Below are 22,468 nucleotides of genomic sequence, written 5' to 3' on the forward strand. Positions count from 1 at the left end.
AGAGAATAAACACACCTTCAAGCATAGTGGACGTAGAACCTGTAGCTAAAATAATGTTTCTTTTTAATTAAATATAATAAGTTATATTTTCAATCAGCTCAATGGATTTATGCATTTAATCACACAGTTAAAACATTTTTAATTATTATTTATGTTTAGCGTGCACTCAACGACTAATTACAACAGATGTACAGATGTAACTAAAATCCATACAGGTCAATATTCAATGTAGAATTTCATCACTTTTAATATTTTTATAACTTAGTGTAATGAAATAAAGCTGTATGACCAAATAAGTACAAACTGAAGAGACAACGGCTAAGGACTTTCTAAATAATCCGCACTCACATTTCTGATGATTGGGGAACAAGACATTATAATTCGGGCTTTTCAAAGCAGACATATGAGAATGTGACTTAGAAAATTAGACAAATTATTGTTCTGATATTGCCACTGTAGGTGCTTTGAAGGAATGAAGCCGTTTACTCACGACCCTTATTTATAAACACATTTGGCCGATATTGCATTATTAACTGAACATTTATTATGTTAACATGCTAATTATAATTATATCATATTCAAATATTAATTCTGTAAAATGTTCATTAAGATTTAATTCATTTAAAATTTCACATTTCATTAACAACAAACTCTAAATTACGCTAAACATTTTTCATTATTAACTTGAGTATGAAAATACTCCTATTCTCGTATTATAAGAATGGTTTACTGTCAGAAGTATTAAATATATCTACAGTAATCCGTCGGCAGCAAAACAGATTTGCAAAATAGAAAATGCAAACCGCTGAAAGAAAAAGAGATGATCAATGTGACTAGAAAACGTAGTTGTATAACTTAAATCCCTTATCAGTGCCAAATATCATTTCTTAAATTAGTTATAACGCTTTCGTGATCGGATATGTATTTAATACCCATATCACATTTATTAATTTTTAATAATTTTTTACAGCAAAATTTGAGCAAAAATGACGAATTATTACTTTAGTCTTATAAGATTTAGTTTACGACCTCTAAGTTGGCTACTCCAATTTATGGTATATTTGTTATTTGTTACAGAAACGTCGAAAAGGGAACTTTTTGAAAGTAGCATGGCGATTGAAGGGGATGATATTGCTCCCCCGATGTCTTTATCCGCCCCTGAACTCGGCAATGGAGATCCTCCTGAGCTCCCACCGGTACGTTCAGCCTTCAGTTCTACTGAACTGCTGCATGAACGTGCGATGGCTCGCTTCTACCAAGATATGGCGCGCGAGGAAGCGGAATCCTCTCTGCAACGGAAGAACAGCCTGCAACGACGACGGAGCTTTGAACGTCGTTCGCCACCCAGGCCCAAGGACGTTCCCGATACTGCAGGCTCACTGCAGGATATACCAACGTCCGTTAAAACGTTTGAAAACACAGCGAAACGAAAGGATACGTTATCTCCTGCCACTCCCAGTAAACCGTCTGTTCCAGAACTTTTGGAAACAAGCACATCACAAAGAGGATATTCTGACAAGAAGACATTTTCAAGAGACAGTATGGACAGCATGTTATCTGTCGAAGATCCTCATAGGAAATCTATGCTAGTGCAACAAGCGTCGGAGGAGGATATGGAATATGAAGATTCTTCTTTTGATGAAGATGAAGAAGACTACAATGAGGAGGAAGAGGAGCATATTACTGATGAGATTGTTGATGAAGAAGTGGAAGAAGAATTAGAAGAAGAAGAAGAGGAAGATGAAGAAGAATTCAGTTATGACGAGAAAAGAGGATCTCTGTATACTTCAGAATCAGAAGAAGAAAGTAGGTACTCCTATTCTATGGAAGAAGATACATATCACCCAAGCGCTATAAATAAAAAGTACAATGAAGATACATTAATTTCTGCTTATGAAGGGAGAGGACCTCTGATTTTAGGTTCGGGCTCCATTGTCTCCCAATCAGTTCAATCAACGCCGTTTCAAATTCCTACATCTCGCAGTGAAATAAAATTAAAGCCAATCTTAAAGCAACCTACAGCTGATAATAAGTTTCCTATAAAGAGTAACGAGACGTCAGAGTATGATCAAAATTTAAAAGTTGATAATGAAATACCGAAAATAAGAACATCGCCAGAAAAACGGTTTGAGCCGAACTTCAGTGCTATGATGCCAAAACCAATCCTAAAAGTAAGGGAAAACTCTCAAGAGCCAAATTCACCATTGGTTCAAAGAAGAGGGGCTCCAATTGCTGGGGTAGAACAGGAAATAAACCTAGAACCGAACAAGACAAATCTAGACGAAGGATCGGACTATGAGACAGGGACCAAAAAGAAACAAGTAAGGATAGAAGAACCAGAAGATGTGACGGCTAGAGAATCGCCTGTTATAGAAAAAGTGGGTGTTCCAGAAGAGTTTCTACCAACCAATAAAACCCAAGTCTCAACTGACGAACCAGTAAGAGAGAGGACGGGATCTCTTGGAGATGAAGGAGATGCAACTATGGTTCTTGTTAGCCACTATAGTGACATTGTTGCAGAATATGGTAGGGGAAGAAGACCACCGAAAAAACTATATCTTAATTACGAAGCATTGAAAGCAGCTGCTGAGGAAGAAGAGGAAAGTGCACCTGACGTGCCAGAGGTCGTGGTAAACGAACCCGAACCCGAACCCGAATACGAACCTGAACCTGAACCTGAACCTGAACCTCCAGCACCTATGACTGAAGTAGAACAAGCTCTTGAAGAAATTAAAACTGAAAATTATTTGGAAGCCTATGTTGAAGATCGCTCTGAAATAAAGCTAGAACCTGTCAGCGATACTCCAAAGAAAAAATCTCCATTGCCGGCTAAGAAACGATCTGCATCTCCTCGTAAGCCCAAACCTCCACCCATCCCACCCAGTGTTGTACAAGATTCTCCCCCTGAAAAAATTGATTATATTCGAACACCCTCGCCAGAACTCCCTCCTCGATTATACACACCGACAGAAAAGAAGGTTCACTCTTACTTTGATTTCTTGATGGACATTTCTTTATTTATTTTGGCCTGTTGGCTGTATATATTCAAGGATGAGCGGTTGTCTATTCCTGTTCTCTGCTTGATGATCTACAGGCAAGCAAATGAAGCATTCCAGAGAAAAATGGAAGCTCTTCGAAACAAAATGCCAAGACGCATACGGTTTTGGAGGCGGGATGAATGATGTTAATATTTTTAAACATTCTTAACTGCCAAGGTCCATCTCGCATTGCTGATGTAGATAGCGTTGAATTTATAATAATATATTAATTGTATGACGTAAGGTCTTTATTCGATAATAATTTTAGAAAGTTTATAAGTAAAACACACGTAATGTACCCCTCTCAGTTTTTTAGCATAAATGAATGTGTGCAGGTCATATAATTTAGTAAATTGTGTAAATGATGGTGTTTCGATAATTAATTATATTTTTAGTAAAATAATTTTAAAGATCAAAGTACATTTTCACTGATGAAGTCAATCGGCGTTTCATTTAATTTCCACCAAAATTAATCTATTATTGACAAACAAAATAAATCATTACATAATTTACTATGGTAAACTTAAATCAAAATTTATTTTATTTAGAATTATTACTACACTATCCCCTACCTGATTTTCAAATGAGAATACAATGTTACATCACGTTTTTGTTGCATGTTTATTTGATATTAACGAGATGTTGGATTATTGTAAAAATATGTGCAAAATATTAGTATTTTAAGTATTTTTTATTGCGTCTTACTCGTTAAAAATTACTAAATTAAATACCATTTAATGAAATTTCAATGGTTGTATTAGTTTGTTTGACACAGCTTAGATTTCAGATTTAAAAAGATGCACTAAAAAATAAGAGTCATTTCCGTTAATGATTAGGGATGACAAGTATGCACTCCTGATCAAAGGGATTGATTTAAAGCGGTTGGTTTATGTCTTTCAAATTGTTAATTCTTAACAAAGTCAGTTAGGCTGAGGCTTGTTAGTGATGAAGATTTCTTTTCGTCGCTGTTAAATAGTAAAAGTGGATGACAACTCATATGCCATTATTACCTGAAATATAAAATGAGCATAATACTAACCCGTCACAGTCCAGATTAATGTAGTCTGATGACCATGTGCTGTTTATCTGTCCATATTATGGATACATTAGGCTGTTACAAGTTAACTAAACTCTTTCTTGCATTATAAAAAGTATTTTTAAATTCAAGATTTAATCTATATAGACAGTTGCTTACCATTTTCAAAGTACAATATCGGGTTGATTAAAAAGGAAGGGTTAGATAAATGAAAAAAAAAAACTATATTTTTACTCGTAATATTAATCATAATATAAATAGTCGAAACATAAAGACAGAGACATTGTATTCCTTTGCCAATAACTACATTTATTTGGTGATAATATTTGTATTACTTTTACGTGCTAACAAAATATTATAATAAATATTGCTGATAACTAATTGAAGGATAATTTACTATTAGTTGAGTTATTTTCTTATTAAACACTCAAATAATTGTTCCACGTCTATAAAGTTCAGAAGAATTTAATGAAAGACAGTAAAGAAAATTTCTTAATAATAACTATTTACGTCATGCTTACTTAAAAAATTTAAATATAAACTGTAACCTTGAACAATATCAATACATGAGTCATCATTTACAAAGGCTTGCTTGCCTCCTTCATAAAAATGATAGTAAGTAATATAATTAATATATATATATATATATATATATATATATATATATATATATATATTATTGTGTATATAAAAAGATGTATGTGCGTTTCTATTGCTCATAATAATGTGAATCTATTGTATATTCGTAAATATATATTTATAATGACAATTGTTAAGTTTAATTTTTGTGATTGAAGTTTATATTATAGTTATGCAAAGTGTTCTCTACCTTGAGGTATCTGTGTTTTTTACGTTGTATTAAATAAATCTATTATATCGGTTTCATATTTAATTTATTTGGAATCCATCGAACTATGCTGGTTACATGAATATTTGTACTTGATTCAAGTCATTACTTCTTCGTCGAGACTACTCAGCGCATTATTGTTAAAGAGGAGATATTTACAGTAAGATTATGTTATACATTCAAACCATAAATTCAAACATAAATATGTAAATGTGTAATAAACGTACTTTATGCTCAATCAGCTTATGTATTTTGTAAAATACCTCTTCAACGATGTATGCAAACAATATTAAGTTTATTTTTTACTTTGTTTCATCATAATAAATAATTTATAATATATATGTATATATACAGGGTGATTCATGAAGTTCTCCCCCCACTTCTACTGCACATTGTGCTAGTAAAAATAATGAAAAAAATGTTATATAAACATAGGTCCGAAAACGCTTTCGTTAGCGAGTTACAGCTTAGCGAAAGATTTCGCCTGAATTCCTGGGTAAAGAGTAAAATAAAGCCCATACTGAACTTTTGGAAAGGTTAATTAAGTAAGAAATATCGTGGATTCTTATGTATTTTTACCTGATAAAGCTAATAAAATAGGTTTCAGAACTGTACCTGTAGTAGTTTTTGAGGGATTCAGGGTTAAATTGCAAAAAATTGGGGCACGAAACAATGTTTTTTTTTAAGTTTGATGTACAATAACTTTGTTAAATTGGTAATAAATACATAAAATCCAACAAACATTAATTGTAGAGAATTTCATTCTGAGAAAATTTATATAATCAAAGTCTAAATAAAACAGAAATAAGTACCAAAAAATCGATTTTATTCAGTGTAATAAACTAGTTTTAAGCAAAATTAATCAGGTTGGGCCAACCGTACGCACCTTTTTATAATAGATGTTCGAAAATGAGGCCATCATTATCAATACATTTTGCAGCACGTTTGTGTATTGCTTTTGTTGTGTTTCTTAATTTTTCAGGACTTCCCTGTATCTGCACAGCCGAATCCATAATACGGGCAATTAATTCATCACGAAAATTCACTTTTGTCTTGTATACAATGTCTTTCATCCATCCCCAGATGCAATAATCCAATGGAAATAGATCTGGTGATCTTGGTGGCCAAGGGTGAGGGCCCTCCACGACCAATCCAGTGTCCAGGAAATTGATGATTTAAGTAAGCAGAAACGGCACGTGAAAAGTGGGGAGGTGCTCCGTCATGCAGGAAGTACAAATTTTGTCTGAGATGTAAAGGAACATTCTCTAACAGCTGCGGGCAACTCTTCTTGAAGGAAATGCAAATAGAACTCAGCATTTAGGCGTCCAGGTAATATGAGAGGTCCAATCAGCCGATTGTGCAAAAAGGCCACACCAGACATTGACGCTAAATCGGTGTTGAAAGTTCTGTTCCACTACCTCATGTGGATTTTCTTCTGCCCATGAGTGTTCATTGTGCAAGTTATTGACACCATTCCCGAGTGAAATTGTGGCCTCATCCGTAAACAAAATACGCTTGTAGAGTTGATTATTAATATTCAAAAAGTTGCAAAACTCCAAGCGAAGCGGGACCATCCCCTAGCTGTAGATGTTGAACCTTTTGTTTATGAAACGGATAACATTTGTTTCGATTAAGTGGACCTCCACACACCGTTTACTGCGAAACTCCTATCCGCCTAGAAAATACGTCGTGTACATATAAACATATAAATATTAACCTGGACTGCGACGATGAACAACATTAATAACAATATCATCATCAAGTTGGACAGCTCGTTCATAATTGGTTCTAGTACTTGGTAGTGATCCTGTTTCCCGAAGAGTACGAAAAGTTCCTGAAATTGTTTTGGTATCTGGAATCCTCCTATTAGGGGTAACGTAGTTCATATTCTTCTACAGCAGCTCTAGCATTACCATTACAGTAACCCAAAATAAAAACCATATCAGCGTATTCCTCCTGATGTAAATAAAGTAAGGCATTTTTTCGCTGAATAAACAATCGAATTATAACTCGCAGAAAAATTGCATTTAATAACACGATTCACAGAACCCGATCTCCTGCTGTAGCTTGCAAAACACCACTAATACACAGTTTCTAACGTAACAGTACAGAATAACCATTGTTGATCAGCTGTTATTCGTGCGTTACCAACTTAGAAATTAATAAAACAAAAAACTGCATTTCGATGATTAGTAAACAATAATGGGAAAAATGTTTGCTTCATTTATTTTTCGAACATTTGATGTAAATTTGTATAAAAAAAAATACAACGTAATAAAAACATATTTTTATTTACAAACAAATTTATTTAACAGTTAATCTTGTTTTCTCAATTTATCTCATCATTAAGGAACAAACATTTTGTTTTTGTTTTATATTAATTAAATACCGTAAGGTATTTCTTTACAGCTAGTCATGTATTATACTGAATAAAATCGATTTTTTGGTACTTATTTCTGTTTTATTTTAGACTTTGATTATATAAATTTTCTCAGAACTAAATTTCTCTACAATTAATGTTTGTTGATTTTATGTATTTATTACCAATTTAACAAAGTTATTGTACATCAAACTTAAAAAAACATTGTTTTCGTGCCCCAATCTTTTGCATTTAACCCTGAATCCCTCAAAAAACTACTACAGGTACAGTTCTGAAACCTATTTTTATTAGCTTTTATCAGGTAAAAAATACATAAGAATCCACGATATTTTCTTACTTAATTAACCTTTCCAAAAGTTCAGTATGGCTTTATTTTACTCTTTATCCAGGAATTCAGGCGAAATCTTTCGCTAGCTGTAACTCGCTAACGAAGCGTTTTCGGACCTATGTTTATATAACATTTTTTCATTATTTTTTACTAGCACAAATGTGCTGTAGAAGTGGGGGGGAGAACTTCATGAATCACCCTGTATATATATATATATATATATATATATATATATATATATATATATATATTCTAACTCCCTTATTTTCATAAAACATTGTGATTTAGGTTCAACCCCGAAAATTCTCTATTTGTGTAGATAGAAGCTAAGTCGTTAAAAATATCAACATTATCTTTTCAATATATTGAAGTTTGCATTCCTTCACAATAAATGAAAGACACGGAATTCGACATTCTTATTGTTACTTCTACGGTCTAATAGCAATTTAAAACTAAGGTATCTCTTAAATCTTATCCAATTTTACAGTTAATGGCAAATTTCTCCTTAAGTGTTCGATTGAGTAGACAACACTAAGCAAGCTACACCGGTGGGAGAGGTTTAGCGATAAATATTTTGTTAAGTACCGAAGTTAAAAGAAATTTGTTAAAACTTGTTAGACAGTTCCAAGAACTACCATATTCACATGAAAATAGTTACCAAACAACAAGTAAAACTATGTTTATGTGTTGATAGGATTTCTTAGCTAACGCACAATAGTTTTGATTAATAGGACCAAAGTTTCAATTATCATCCAAAAAAAAAATGAAAAAGTTTTGTAAATAGCAACATTTTCATTATTTGAGACACCTACCTAGTTCAGCGATTTGATATTAAACAATGTACAAATAAACGCACTGGCACTTTATACAAAATCTTTTATGTTAAAGTATAAAGGTCGGCATGATCCTACTTTATTTCGAAACAAAGTAAGTAAGAATAGTAGAGCCAATTATCCTTAATATGCAGCCTCTGAACTCCTGTGCTGGACACTGGACAGAGTGAGTAACAAAGCCCCAGACTCTCCACACTCCGAACGGTGAGGGAGTAAGTGACAATATTCCACTAAGATATATTCCTCGTTATTCAAAACATTACTTAGACTATAATAATAAAGGATCCCCAGCCTTGTGACAATCATTCCTAATTCCGAACTAAAAAATGGTCTTCCATGTTACATTTCAAATTTGTTAAAGCTAGTATGTTGTTAGACCTGCATTCTAAATATTTCTATTTTCCTCTTTTGCTCCAAATATGAAATAATTATTGTTTCATATTTTTTTATATTACTTCACTTTTTATTATTCCTTGGATCAATGTATAAACCATGTAACATCATAACAACTTGAAAAAATGTATTGTTTTCATTAACATTTAGTAATATTTAAAGAATTTTCCAATTGCTGCAAGAGTCTTCAATCATAACAGTAATTTAATACCTATTTAAATATGAAAAACGTATTGTTATATTTGAAGGGGGAGAAAGAGCTGGAAGCAAATGTTTGTGGAAACATATAGACAGCTATGGAGTTCATTTTGTAATCTTTCCTCCATAAAAATATTATTACTATCACTTTTATTTGGCTCTAATTAAAATATCACTGGAATAACTTATACTCGTAGAACATTCCCTCTTCAGCAACTATGTCACAGCCTATTTGTCTGCTCGATCGGTTTGTCAGCCTAAGTTTTGACTTGCTGAGGAGGCGGCTGGAGCGCCACGCCGTCACGCTGCCACGACATGTCCAGCGTCCAGAATCCAGTGACTGATGCGTGACGGCTAGCAGCGTCGCGACGCCCCACAAGTACGCATGCCTCCGCGCCACATATAGCCGCAGCTGCCTGGGACGCCGCCGCGCCGCGCCGCTTCGTCGTTAGGCTCAGTTTTGCTTGGCAGGTGCGCGTCGCTAGACCTCCCGCTCGACCTTATGTCAGACATGGCTCCCCAGTGACCCCGTCATGACTCTTCGTTCAGGTAAATTTATTACTAATTAATCTAATTTGTGTTCATTATACAATGACTGTCACCGTACTCTAATCCTTAGCTACATCCCCTACTTTCAGGCTATAGAAATCACACCTAAAATCAAACTAATTCATTTGTCTCATTGACCACATTTTGACTCAAGATAATTAGAATGTTTAACTATTTTTGGGATCAACATTATTCCAAATATTTATTTAATTTCGATCAACCTACTAAAAATCTGTCAAATGTAAAAAATATGTAAAAGTTAAAAAAGTGTTAAATGAAAATGTTTAATAAATAAATAAACCTTAAGTAAATGAAATTTCGATTTGATTGCTTTGACAGTTTTGATTCATATTATTGACGCCTGCAATGGAAGATACCAACATTATATAAGAATATAAGTAGTTCACGCATCATAATTTTGGAATTAAAATTGAATGTTAATTAGATTACATATCGTCAATAACATAGCAACTTGCAGTAAACATGGATTTTCGCAAAAAGTGTAGAATTATAGTTTGATCTGGCCACACATACACACATGAGGTAAAACATTAAGTGTGGTTTTGTACATATACATATACGAGTTTATGTAACATATATTGTATTCATTGGAATTTAGATTGTGTGACACGCATGACTTAGTTTACTTCGCACGAGAGACGATGCCGGTGGACGGTATGTGTGGAAGTAACACTATTATTAGTCCCGTGTCGAGGGTCAGTGCAGGTTTAGATGATTCAGCAGCGCACGGCTGCATTCTACCTGCATTCTCTGCGGTTTTGCTTACGTGTGGTTTCTGTAGACGATGTTTGGGCTGAACTGTGAAGTAATCATGTATTAGTGATCTATTCCGCTAAATACTCATTAGAACCTTTCTAAAACTCACACTTCATCCTAGCGTGAGTCTATATAATATAATATCGTTGTACCATTTAAAAAAAATGGACATGTAAAATGACGTTTTCTGAAAAACGTCATATACCTTTTATTAGCTGTTTAAAAAATGAAATAGTGAGTGTAACATAATGTGATTTAAAATCAAACGTGTGATGTTTTAAAGAAATACAAATTAATGCAAATTTTTAAAATACGTTTTGGTAATAAACGGAAATATATCATTTAGAAAGATCAACATTATTTGTTACTAGCATACTCGTATATAAAACACGCTGTTGTAAATGAATAAGACAAAAAACACCTAACGAGCTATTGCCAAGTTGTTTCCAGCTTTTGGCAGAGCTTTACAAATTTAATTTAGAATATAAAATATGAATGATTTGTCTTCATGTACGTATAAGTTGCATATGCCAACGATAATTTAAAAAAATGGCAACTTGAATTGTTTCCATTGAAAGCGGCGCTGTTTACAAATGGGTACATTAAACTCCTCTGCACCCTTATAATTGTTAAGGATATATCCCTAAGCTTTTGTAGATTAGAAGTAAATATAGTTAAAACATTATATACTGAAAATTGTATCAAGTAACATGAATACTGTTCCATATGGTATTTTCTATTTCTAGATAAATTTGTTTATTACATGTCTTATATATCTAAGATAAAATCACATAGTAATATATTATATGTTCAACGAAAACATAAACACTTGTTATTAAGACTTAAGAGAGAGATTTTGACAAAATTACCAATAAGCATATCCTTGACTTTTATGAAATTTTACACCATTATATAAATAATCCTTGGGAAGTAGAGTGGCGGGGTTACAAAAACGCACTTAAAATAAGATATATAGTTTATCTTGTAATTACAAATCGCTGGCTAAAAGTCACTCGGCAGATCCTCCTACTGTCAGGATCAAATACTAGAGGTCCTTTCAGCACTCTAAAGACTGTCCTTGAATCGCCTCAGAACATTACACCATACGAGAATGAGCATAAGCAAGATACTCTTGTTTTTGTATGTGAGTCTATTGTATTAGATAGTATAAAATAGCATTGAATGTTTGTAATTAGATGACGGATGACTGTGGCAAAGTCTGGAATAAATGTATAACCAAAAATCTACTTAATAGAATGGTGGAAATTGTAATAACTAATATGAAAGCTTATAAAACTTTGCTTGTTAAGATTTTTTAATGATTGGCTTTTGTTAATTTATGTAAAGAATCCCAATCAATATTCCACAGGTGAAGTTGGTAAATGATGAAACATATTATGTAAAGCAGACTGTACCTACTTATCTGTGTTCATAAAGATTAACAACATATAGAAATCCACAAAGAGGTCGTAATGAACAATCACAATATAAAGATATTTGACCAATATCGAGCCTTGTTGCACACCGTATTGCAACAATACGACTAATAACAACATTATCTACCACCGTTTTACTCACGTTTTAAGAATTTGTTTTCTCAACTCATGAGTGTTTGGATATATTGATTGTTACACTTGCTTTGAGAGCATAATGTGGACGTCATCCATGCTGGATCCTTGTCAGACATCGATTGTAGTGCATTATAAACTATATTTAAATACGTGGCTTGCTTGTGGGAATGCTGTACACAAATATAGTTATGTTAGCGGATGATATTGCTGTCACTTTTGCCAGTGTTACTGTTAAAGAAATTCACAGTGTTGTATCTTTACGTCATTAACTTACCCAACGTTAAAACGTTGGAGTTTTGCAATGGAATTTGCTTAGAAATTCATATAGATAATGACCTCAGTTGGCGTACTCACATTACTCAGGTGCTACAGTCTCTCTCGTCATTTGTATTCCTGATGCGCCAACTTTCCAAGAACCGCAACAAGTTGCTTCTTAAACTTGTTTATTGCTCTCTCGTTTAGTCATGCTTGAAATACGGTCTATTTATCTAGGCGTATATATATATATATATATATATATATATATATATATATATATATATATTAAACAATTATATGTGCTAAATTAATTAGAGTAGCAAACCCTGGCGAGTCCACAGTTGATCGGTATGACACCGACGAAAGCAGTCATTCGGATTTTGCGGCAGCGAGTCTATCTACACTCTCGGTAGATGCCTTTGGATTAAAATTTAATTGGAATTTGAACTTTATGTGGTTATATGATGTTATTACTAAATGGGAAAGTTTAATGAATTATTTAATTTAATTCTATTTTTCCACATACTGTTAAGTAATTCATGCTCATTTGCTAAACGCTATATTTAAAAGTACGTGTTATATTGATACTAACACGATGCTAAATATATTTGATTTGCCGTTGTGTATATTGTTTCACTAGTTAGTACATAAAAATTTGGTAAAATAAAAAGAAACTAGCTCTTTCTTTTGTAATCGATTTCATCAGTTTACAAAAAAACATTTTAAAATAAAAATAAAAAGTAAACACTCGCTTTGATGAAATACAAAATAAAAAACATACACAATTCATCTGAATTTCAGTCTAAGTTATTATCATTTCGCTATTTGTTATATGCTTTTCTCAGTATTTGCTATGAATTTGTGAGGAATTTTGCTTATGTGTGCCTAAGTTTGAAAAAACCAATCTTTACTTAATTGTATTTGGTAGCATGATGGAGTCGAAATTAAACGAAATATATAATGATATCCTGTCATAAATCTAGATTAATGGGGCCTGATAAATGTATTGTTCCTTCAAAAACCTACAAAACATTTGGTAAACTATGTATCTGGAGTTGTAACATTGCATAGCAAAAGCAAAGAAACTTAAACGAAATACATCAAAGACTGCCTTGGCATTCAACTTTCATACTTTTCTATATTTCAACTTCAAGCTTCTAATTAGTAATACAATTGAAGATTTTTAAGGTATTAGAATCAGAATAATTAAACTTAGGACATGCTTTATGTTTCGAGACTAGATTTCTATTACTCATAATATGTTATGTTGCCCAAACAAGTATATCCATGATCATGTTGAACTCGACGCACTACAAATAACTTCTAATTTCCCATTTGCAAAATGTGAAAGTGAATGTCAAATCCTAAAGGGATTTTTTTAAATTGGTCTACTATTTTAGTCTAAATTTGCAATATGATAATTAAGCATATATTTATCATCATGAAGATCATCAGCATTATTGATTTACCTTTTGAGAATCTTTAAATACGACTTACTTACTTACAGTATATAAAAAACTATAACTTACACAAATGTACCGAATAAAGAAAATACCTGAAATATCTTCTAAAATCTACCTATATATAACAATAAAATGACATTTTAAATCCTTTGTTAACAAAGGCAGTTAGGACCACAAAAAATCTTGTGTACTTTTTTAAACTTAACATTTTGAAATTCCTTTACCTCAAAATCTCACATACGTATTCTTAGTTCTCCAGTCAATTCTCTTTGAGTTATCCCTTTTTCATGACAGATGTGTATTATATTACTTCTACACTATTAAATCTTTGGAGTGGTGTACTTTTATGTCATCAGGTCAATTCACAAAAATGTTGTGCTGTCGGTATTTATGAGATATTACAAATATAAGTTCTAGTGCTCGGAGTTGTGTCACAAATCCGCGGTGTAACGGAGATGATTGGCTATAAACGTCAAGAATTATAACTATGACGTCTCATATGTGTCAGTTTTATGCTTTTATGGAGAATATATGTGATCGTTTTATCTCAGATCTTGTATTCCATTTGTAAATCTGACAGTAATCCTGTTCATCTACAAAGAACTTCTTCTGTTTCTAAAATTCAAGAAAATAATATTTAAATGCCCGTTATTTAAATTCCAATTTTAAGCTCAAAATAGTGTATTTAATTATGTTTCAAAATTATAAAGTTTGCTAAAAGTGTGACTAAAGACCGATACAAAACTGCACAAGTAAGGTTGTAGTTATTAACAAATTCTTGTTGAGGCTTGAGAAAAACGTCTGGGAAACAACTACGCTATAAACCATCTACAAGAAGCCAGTATTTAATAATTTATTTTAAAATACAGCTTTTCACTAACTTTGCAAATAAACTTGTTTATATTTTCGTTTGAAATAAATAATAGTTTTTCACAGTTGTAATGATCATACCATTAAAGGATCTCTCAACTGATCAAATTGTTCCAGTTGAACATGGCTAATAGTAAACAAGGAACTATTGATAAATAGATAAATTATAGTCAGCTAACTGAACGTTTCACCCACAATTATAAGATATGAAATTATATGATGTTTTCTATTATAATTTAAATCTTCTTATCTTATTTTATAATTATGTTATAATTTTATATGGTTTATTACTTTTCTTTGACAATGTTTACAATTTTATGCAATTATGATTTACTATTAAAAGAATGTAAATATTGTGATTCACAATTCATGAAAAATTCCAAATTCACAGTAGTTGGATATTTTTAGTTCTGAAGACTGAGAAACCCTTTGTTATTATATAAACCAACTCCGTCACTATCAGAAATAATGATAAAAGAAGCTACATTACTAGCTTGTCAAGATTTGCTTTTCACAACATTTTGATTGCATTAATACAATCAGTTGGAAAGTTTCAGAACTAATTAAAACTCAAGTCCTCCATGAACAAGACCTGACACTTACGTCCAAACTGCGACGAAACAAGTTTTCTAACAGACACTAACCTACCGACTGATTATCTAGGAAAGGTTATACGACTTTTCGTTTATCATTACTTTGACAAATTGTTATTCTTAGAATAATAACGATTCCGATTAGGTAACAATAGTTGTTTTTCTTATTTTGTTAATTCAAGAACTAAAACGTCGTATCTTTATGGGATATGATGAAATAGCAAGATTCGACTGCAGCTATGTTAGAGAGATTTTTACCTACGTTTCCTGAGGACGTACATTGATACACCCTTCAAACCAAAAAGCGCAGCGAGGTCTAGTACTAAGATGAGGACGTGTTGTCTCATAAATAAAATTGTGATTCGTATATGTTTGGGCTAAATGAATTAGTTTCAAATTAAGTCAGATAAAAGTAACCAGAATATTATTAAAATATAAAAAATATCTCTACATCTTCAAGGCGACTTTGTTCAAACTATTCCTAAATAACTTGATGTAAGACACATAAATTGAATAATTCCAATATGAGCAAGATATGAGGTTGAGTGCAAGAAGTGCACGCGAATCAATTCTTCACGAGGTTGTGTCAGTTTTCTGCTTAACTGTTTCAAGAACTAGACAATATAAATCAGTTTAGAATTAGGTTCAAATAAAATACGCCACAGCGACTTTGATTAAAATGTGTCTCTGGGGAAGAGATCGAGTCACGACGCTGGCCAGTAAGTTTTGTTGCGACTCAGCAGTTAGCTTTTGTCTCTGTCATTCCCAAGACAAAGGAAATGCGTGCTGAGAACGAAGGCACTGGGGCATGTATTTAATTAATTCATGTATGCGTGTAACTTTGCGTTTCTAAACTTTTTGTCTCAGCCCTTAAGATAATCTTCCTGAAGATTGTAAAGTATTTCAAACGTTTTATATTTCTACAAGTACGAATCTACTTTATATTAGTAATTGGATATATCTTAGATTCAGGTCCACACAGACAAACTGATAAAGGTTACTATATGATATTATTACATTGCGTATGTGAATTATGGCAATACGGAATTACAAGTTTCTTGTTTATAAAAGAATTTTGTTAAATAATGTTTAGTAAGGAAGTAAGAAATTTTATCAATTTGTACTTGATTGAAATAACATCATTGTCTTAAGGAGGTTAAAATAAACCATTAATTCATATACACAGAGAGAAAATACGAATGGTTATCTTCCACCTTTGCCTCTTCAACCTAGTTCAAATCTGTTCTAAACTTTAATTTTTTCTAAAACTTTGGTATTTTAGTAAGTTATTATAAAAATTTGTTATATTCTGAAATTTTAAAAGATTAACCTATCAACCGATTGCTCAACCTTCGGGTAGACTCTATGTTCTGGTAAGGTCTCTGCCTATTCCTAGTGCTCAAATGTAAATGTGTCTTGTTTAAAAGCTATACAAATTATTATTAATTATTTGGGAATTGTAGAATTAATTGTTTCTGAGCATTCTATACAGCTCATCACGACTCATCATATGCGGTAAGATTAGGCTGATAGATGAAGGAGTTGAACTGATAAGAATCATGAGTAAAGAACTGATAATTTTCGTACTTCTCACAGGCTTGAAGAAATATTGTTCAACCTGAAAAAGGTTGACAGAGATAGGTTAACACCCCTTTTTGGTGAGTGTTAAAATTAACAAACCGATATTTTATGATAGTCTTCCATTTTTCATCGTCTTATACTGTACACGGCCAATGTACTCTTTTAACAATTCCAACCATTCTGTTTAGATTCGAACCTTATTGCAAGACTCTATTACATATATGAATTGCATGATAACCTCTACCGCAGAACACAGTACAAACTAGTGTATGAGTAAATTAATAAACAATCATTGTTTCTGTTTAGAAATTCAGCTTGCTTCGATTATTTCACAAAATAACGTAAAATCTTAGCAGTATAAATTTCTTTCACTGCCTTTCAAGGAAACTAAAAAAATATTTGTGAGTCTCGAATAAGGTGTTTTATGTTCTTTTACCCATGAAGTACGAGTCTCTATTAAGTCGTAAGTCTTCTAGTAGTCATGAATAGAGTTTCCATACTTCACAAATTTCCTGTTCGTGAGGCCATTGATCTTCAAAAACCCCGGAAAGTTTTCTCCAAGACACTCTATTTCTATTCGCCCTGCCCAAAATCCGTCCTCATACGTTTTTTCTGACTTGCTTCTTGGAACCATCTCTTTAAGAGCATTCATTCCCATAATTCCTTCGGCTTTAATTTACAAACCTTTTATAGTTTTTCCATGTCCTTTTTAAATAAGTACAGTCAAATCCATTCAAGATAGTCTAAGAAAGATTACAACATTATTAATGGAGTGATTACATAAGACGGCGACCGATTCGCATAAGGAGTTTAAATAGGTTGTAAAATTGGCGCTTATAATCGGCCTGCACCGGTCCAGCAGAAGTTGGCAATGTGGCGGTCTGCGACAATGGCGGCAAGGGAGACGCGATAATAACGCGAGTACGGGCCAGAAATAACCCCCAGCGAGCGAATCTGTGAGACCGTTCATTGCAATGTGTGGAAACAACGGCCTCGCGGACATTCCAAGGCTTTAGAGCGTGCAGTGTCTGGCACTCAGACATTACAGAGCAATCGACCGCTGCTGCAGACTAAGTCTAGTGGACCGACTAGCGAGTAACTCAGATAGCAAATAACTACCTATAATAAGGCAAAAGACTACACCTAATTAGCAAGTAAATTATTTAAAACAATTCTCCGATCTTATAAATTAGAGGGAAAAGAAGGATGAATACGCTACTCTTCAATCACTACGTAACAAATTAATTAATAGATAGAATGATTTAATTTAACTATTCTAAATTCATTATATAAATAGATTTCTACTATTCCAAAGAACAAGTCTATGAAAAATAATTTATATGTGCATAATCTGCTAATTAATGAATTTTAATCTAAAATATAACATTTACCCTAAAAAATAACATTAGGGACATCTTTCTCGTTAATTCATAGGAATTGTGCGTTTTAAGTAGGCTATAAAAATGTAAAATATAATAATCAACATATATTAATTATATTACATCTAATTTGACTTTTGGTTGGTTAAAAGACAACATGTAAAAGAAATTTTTAATTAGTTGGCTAAACGTACCTATTTTTATAGGAAAGGCCGTATAAAAGATTGTCCTCGGCTATGAATTATTATTTTACACTCTGGTTAACTTGACAAAGTTGGTGTTAAGTTGAAATCGGGCAATACCAATTTGGTAATTGTTAATTTGGTATTTTGGTAATTTAGCTATATTCTTGTCCATGGAATGGGGCTGGAGTTATATAAAATATTTGAAAATTTTATCTTGAAAATCTCTACATAAACTTCTTTGTAACTGAACAAGAATTAAACATTCGTTTCTACAAATAAGCAAGCATGTTGCGTATTAATGAAAAAATTCGAGATAAGAAAATTGTTAAGACAATGTATTTTCTATGTAGTCTTCAAACAAGTATGAATTTTTATTACTTCGCTAATTTAAACTCGTGGAGCTAAATTCTTAACTACAATATGAATTGAGTTATATAATTGTTACATGAATAAAAAGTCTACCAAATTAAGAAATGTTGAGTAAAATGATCGTAGGTTCAGATCCAGAATTCAGCATGTATTTTAGGATTCGTATCAGTAGTAAAATGTTATAAAGTATTAAATTAATACTGTACTAATTTAATTAAGTAAATGTTATAAGCGGAACTTAAAACAAATAACTAGATATTTCATTCCAAATAAACATTTGAGTGGAATATTTAAAATAAAACGTAGTTATGATCATGAGTGGTTGTTCTGTTGCTTCCACTATATTCTAATACGTTTCTACCAGTAGTCAATCACAAAATATTGGTATATTGGGTACACAGTTTTGTTTCTGTCTCTCCAACATTCCAACTTGCTCTCCGTCGCATTATCCACAACATAGCTGCTCCACAAACGGTGTGGTGGTGAGGGGAGGGAGGGCGACCCAGACATAATATAGGACTCTCTTTGTTTACAGTTAATGTGCGAGAGGAACGTGTGCCAATGCGAGTGTGATGGCTACTGATTCAACCGGTTTATTTATATATAATAGTCGCATTCTATGTTTCGCAAGGTGAGTGGTGTGTTCAACCTGAAAACATTTTCAGCAACTGGGAGAAACGCTCCGGGTTTTCGTAACTTCTTTATATCTTAATTGCTTGATTACTTACACTTTTCAAAAATTAATTCGATATGCAAAAGGTGTTAAAAAATATATTATATGAATCAATGTATTAGATTTTTGTAATGGAATATAATGTGAACATGCCGAACAGAACTGCTGTTCAATTTTCGTTTCTCAATCGTACAATTATTAATAATCTAAAATGAAATAATCTAAAGCAATGACCTACAATGTAAATTGTCCACTTTTTATCAAACTGAGTGTATTAAATCAAAGTTAAATGATTATATCCAGTTAATTGGCGATGAGGACTATATTTACAAATGTAAATGGCGCTATTTCATTTTGTTAAATAGTAAAATCTCAACACTTTGATCGTCACTGCGTAAACTGATATGTTCCTCTAAAATTACATAAAAACCATTATAATATTAACATATTCTCAAACTTTAAAATATAAATTTGTGATCAGTAAGTACATTTGAGGAAGAAATACGATTTAATATATTTATTAATCACGTACTGAATCCACATTTTATCGTTATTTCGAAAAGACAACAACGTTCTACTTGTCAGGTACTTACCGTGGTTGATGAGGATAAATCACTTTTAGTTCTTCAAGAGTATTTTCATGTTTATTCGCTGTAGAAAATGAACACAAAGTTATATGTTCCTTTACATTTAAGGTTAAATCCTATATAATGTTATAAGTTTATTAGACTTGGAATGTTCCAAAATAAAACCGTAATTTTTATTTAGAGGGTACCATTGTTATCTAATGGAAATATACAAATATTTATAAAATAATATTGTGTGTATATATATATATATATATATATATATATATATATATATATATATATGTATATATATATAAATTATATATATATATGACTCTGATGTCGAAACAATGCAAATCCGACTTGTTTTGGATCTCCAGATTGACGCTGACACCAGATTGCAGGAGTGGAATCTGTGACAGCTTCAGATTTTAGACTCTGCGCTTATCGGAAGGTGAACAGGAATTGAACTCAACGATTACTTCACGATCTGCTGCAATCATAACATTATCTCTACGCAACATATTTTATAATTTGGATGCAATTAGATCATATAAGCTCATTCAATTGAATTGTTTTAAATGGACGTTTGTTAAATGCTTACAAGATCTTTTAAATATTAAAACCGTTCTTTTGTGCACTCTAAATTATTGTTTTACTCGGATGATCACCTTGAATAACATCCCTTCGGGTGGTCTGCAATGAATAAATTACAATAGCAAATTAGATGCAAGGAAACTTTGTATTGACAATGTTCCCGGAACTGAAGCATCAACGCTAACGAGGGAAAATTGTTTCCGTGTCACAAACTTTGGTACCATTGCACACAATGTTGCATGTGACCTTGACCGGATGCAGGTAAGTATGATAGTCCTGAGATATTTCCCGGAGGTGGTATCAGTATTAGGTGACTGGTATTAAAGTGACTGGTGTTGGGAGTTGGTACTAGCAGATTTACGACTAATGAAATTTGGAAACTATGTTTATGTAGTATTCAGTCATTAGAAATGAGGGTATTTAAAATTATTATTATTTTACAAAAGCAACACATTTTATACTCTTGTAATCAGCTAAGCCTCATTTTTTAATTTACATAATGCCACTTATTTCATTTATTTCATAATGGCATTATACGCATATGCCACATAATTTCACTTTATATTAATGTAAATAATAATTTGCATAAATTAATTAATTATTCATCATTTTTTATATCTTTCTTGCAATCTTGGAAAGAAGGAATTCAGTATCTATTAAAATATATCTTGAGAATTACTTCAAAACAAACTAAATTAAAACCCAGTCATCTCAAGCAGACAATATGCTTTTCGCTTTCAATTCAACGTAAGAGTACACCACATCACGCGTCACGTAACTTCCTTTGCTAAACTTTCATCCAGACTTTTTAATCTTTTGTTTATTCTGTTTTCGATATAACCTTCGGACAGATTAGGTTCTTTTAACGCTCATTCAAGTCTCATAAATGATATTAAATCAGCTAAACTGGATGTTGCTGATTCAAAAGTGAACGTTTATTAAAAAATCTTAAGCTCATAATATGCCAATACGCTCTTTATGTTTCGTGCTAAACGATAGATAGAAGAGACATTTTGCCACCACTTCGCTGACCCTTAGCCAATAAAGAAACATTATGAGGTGAAACGAAGACCAGACAAAAAAGAAGGCACTTACGATTTTTGGAAATTGTAGTGTCTAGAAACAACAATGAATCAAATGAACTGTTAAGGTTCCCACTCAAGGCCCAGGTTTAAGGGCCTTATTAATCATATATTTATCTGTGGGTCACCCCGTCTGCCCATATATGCGATGGAAAGGTTCTAGAGCGTTGAAATTGGGGACATGGGTACTTGTTGGCCCAAGGAAGAAATCTATTGAATTTGGGGTCAAAAGCTTAACCCTTTAGTTTTGATATTTTAAATACGTACTGGTGAATAAATCTTGAAATGATTTTGTAGATTATTATTCTAATATAATAATTAATTTAAAAGAGTTCTAAAAGTAGTCGTCAAAAGTAACGAAAACTTTGATCTTCGTTCGGCCAACAGGCGCGTAATAACGCGAATCACAGGGCCTATCTCGTAGCATTAACGACGTAACTTGCAAGAAAGAACACAATAGGAAGAGCAGACGGTTGGGAGTATGTGTACCCGTGTACAATTAGTGGAAATGTCAGAAGGTCAAGCTATATCAGTGTCTTGCTTCACTCATTGGTTATTTTCTTACTTCATTCAAGTACTCGTTTATACGAGTATCAATACGAGTTTATCCTGTTTAAGAATTAACCGGTCATGATTACATACAAATTGTATAATGGTTACACAAGTCTTTTTAACATAAAATTTGATCGTTTTATGTAGCCTACATCAAACAATCAAAGAGCGCAAGCTGTGTATTGTGAAACAGCGCATGCCTCTCATATTGAACTGAATTGTAATTGAAATCTTCCCTGAGCTTTCAACTTACTGTTTAGCTTAACTCAATCATTGTTTGCTCAGAATTGATAGTAAATTACAGAGAAATTCCTGTACTAAGAATAATTAGCATTGCCTATGTGGGA

The 22,468-nt window shown here is 32.5% G+C and overlaps 2 protein-coding genes across 2 annotated transcripts in view; both read left to right on the forward strand.

Moving 5' to 3' along the window:
* Window positions 1-4,321, forward strand: part of LOC124366817 (titin) — a 40,335-nt gene extending 36,014 nt beyond the window's left edge. The window contains 1 exon segment of the mRNA XM_046823422.1: window positions 1,078-4,321. Within this exon segment, the coding sequence (XP_046679378.1) occupies window positions 1,078-3,182 (2,105 nt within the window). The 3' untranslated portion in view covers window positions 3,183-4,321.
* A 5,154-nt stretch (window positions 4,322-9,475) lies between these two features.
* The window catches only part of LOC124370871, a 152,152-nt gene continuing 139,159 nt past the window's right edge, over window positions 9,476-22,468 (forward strand). Inside the window, 1 exon segment of the mRNA XM_046829199.1 lies at window positions 9,476-9,602. Coding sequence (XP_046685155.1) covers window positions 9,587-9,602 — 16 coding nt within the window. The 5' untranslated portion in view covers window positions 9,476-9,586.

This window comes from Homalodisca vitripennis, chromosome 1 (assembly GCF_021130785.1).
Source record: "Homalodisca vitripennis isolate AUS2020 chromosome 1, UT_GWSS_2.1, whole genome shotgun sequence".
Lineage (NCBI taxonomy): Eukaryota > Metazoa > Arthropoda > Insecta > Hemiptera > Cicadellidae > Homalodisca > Homalodisca vitripennis.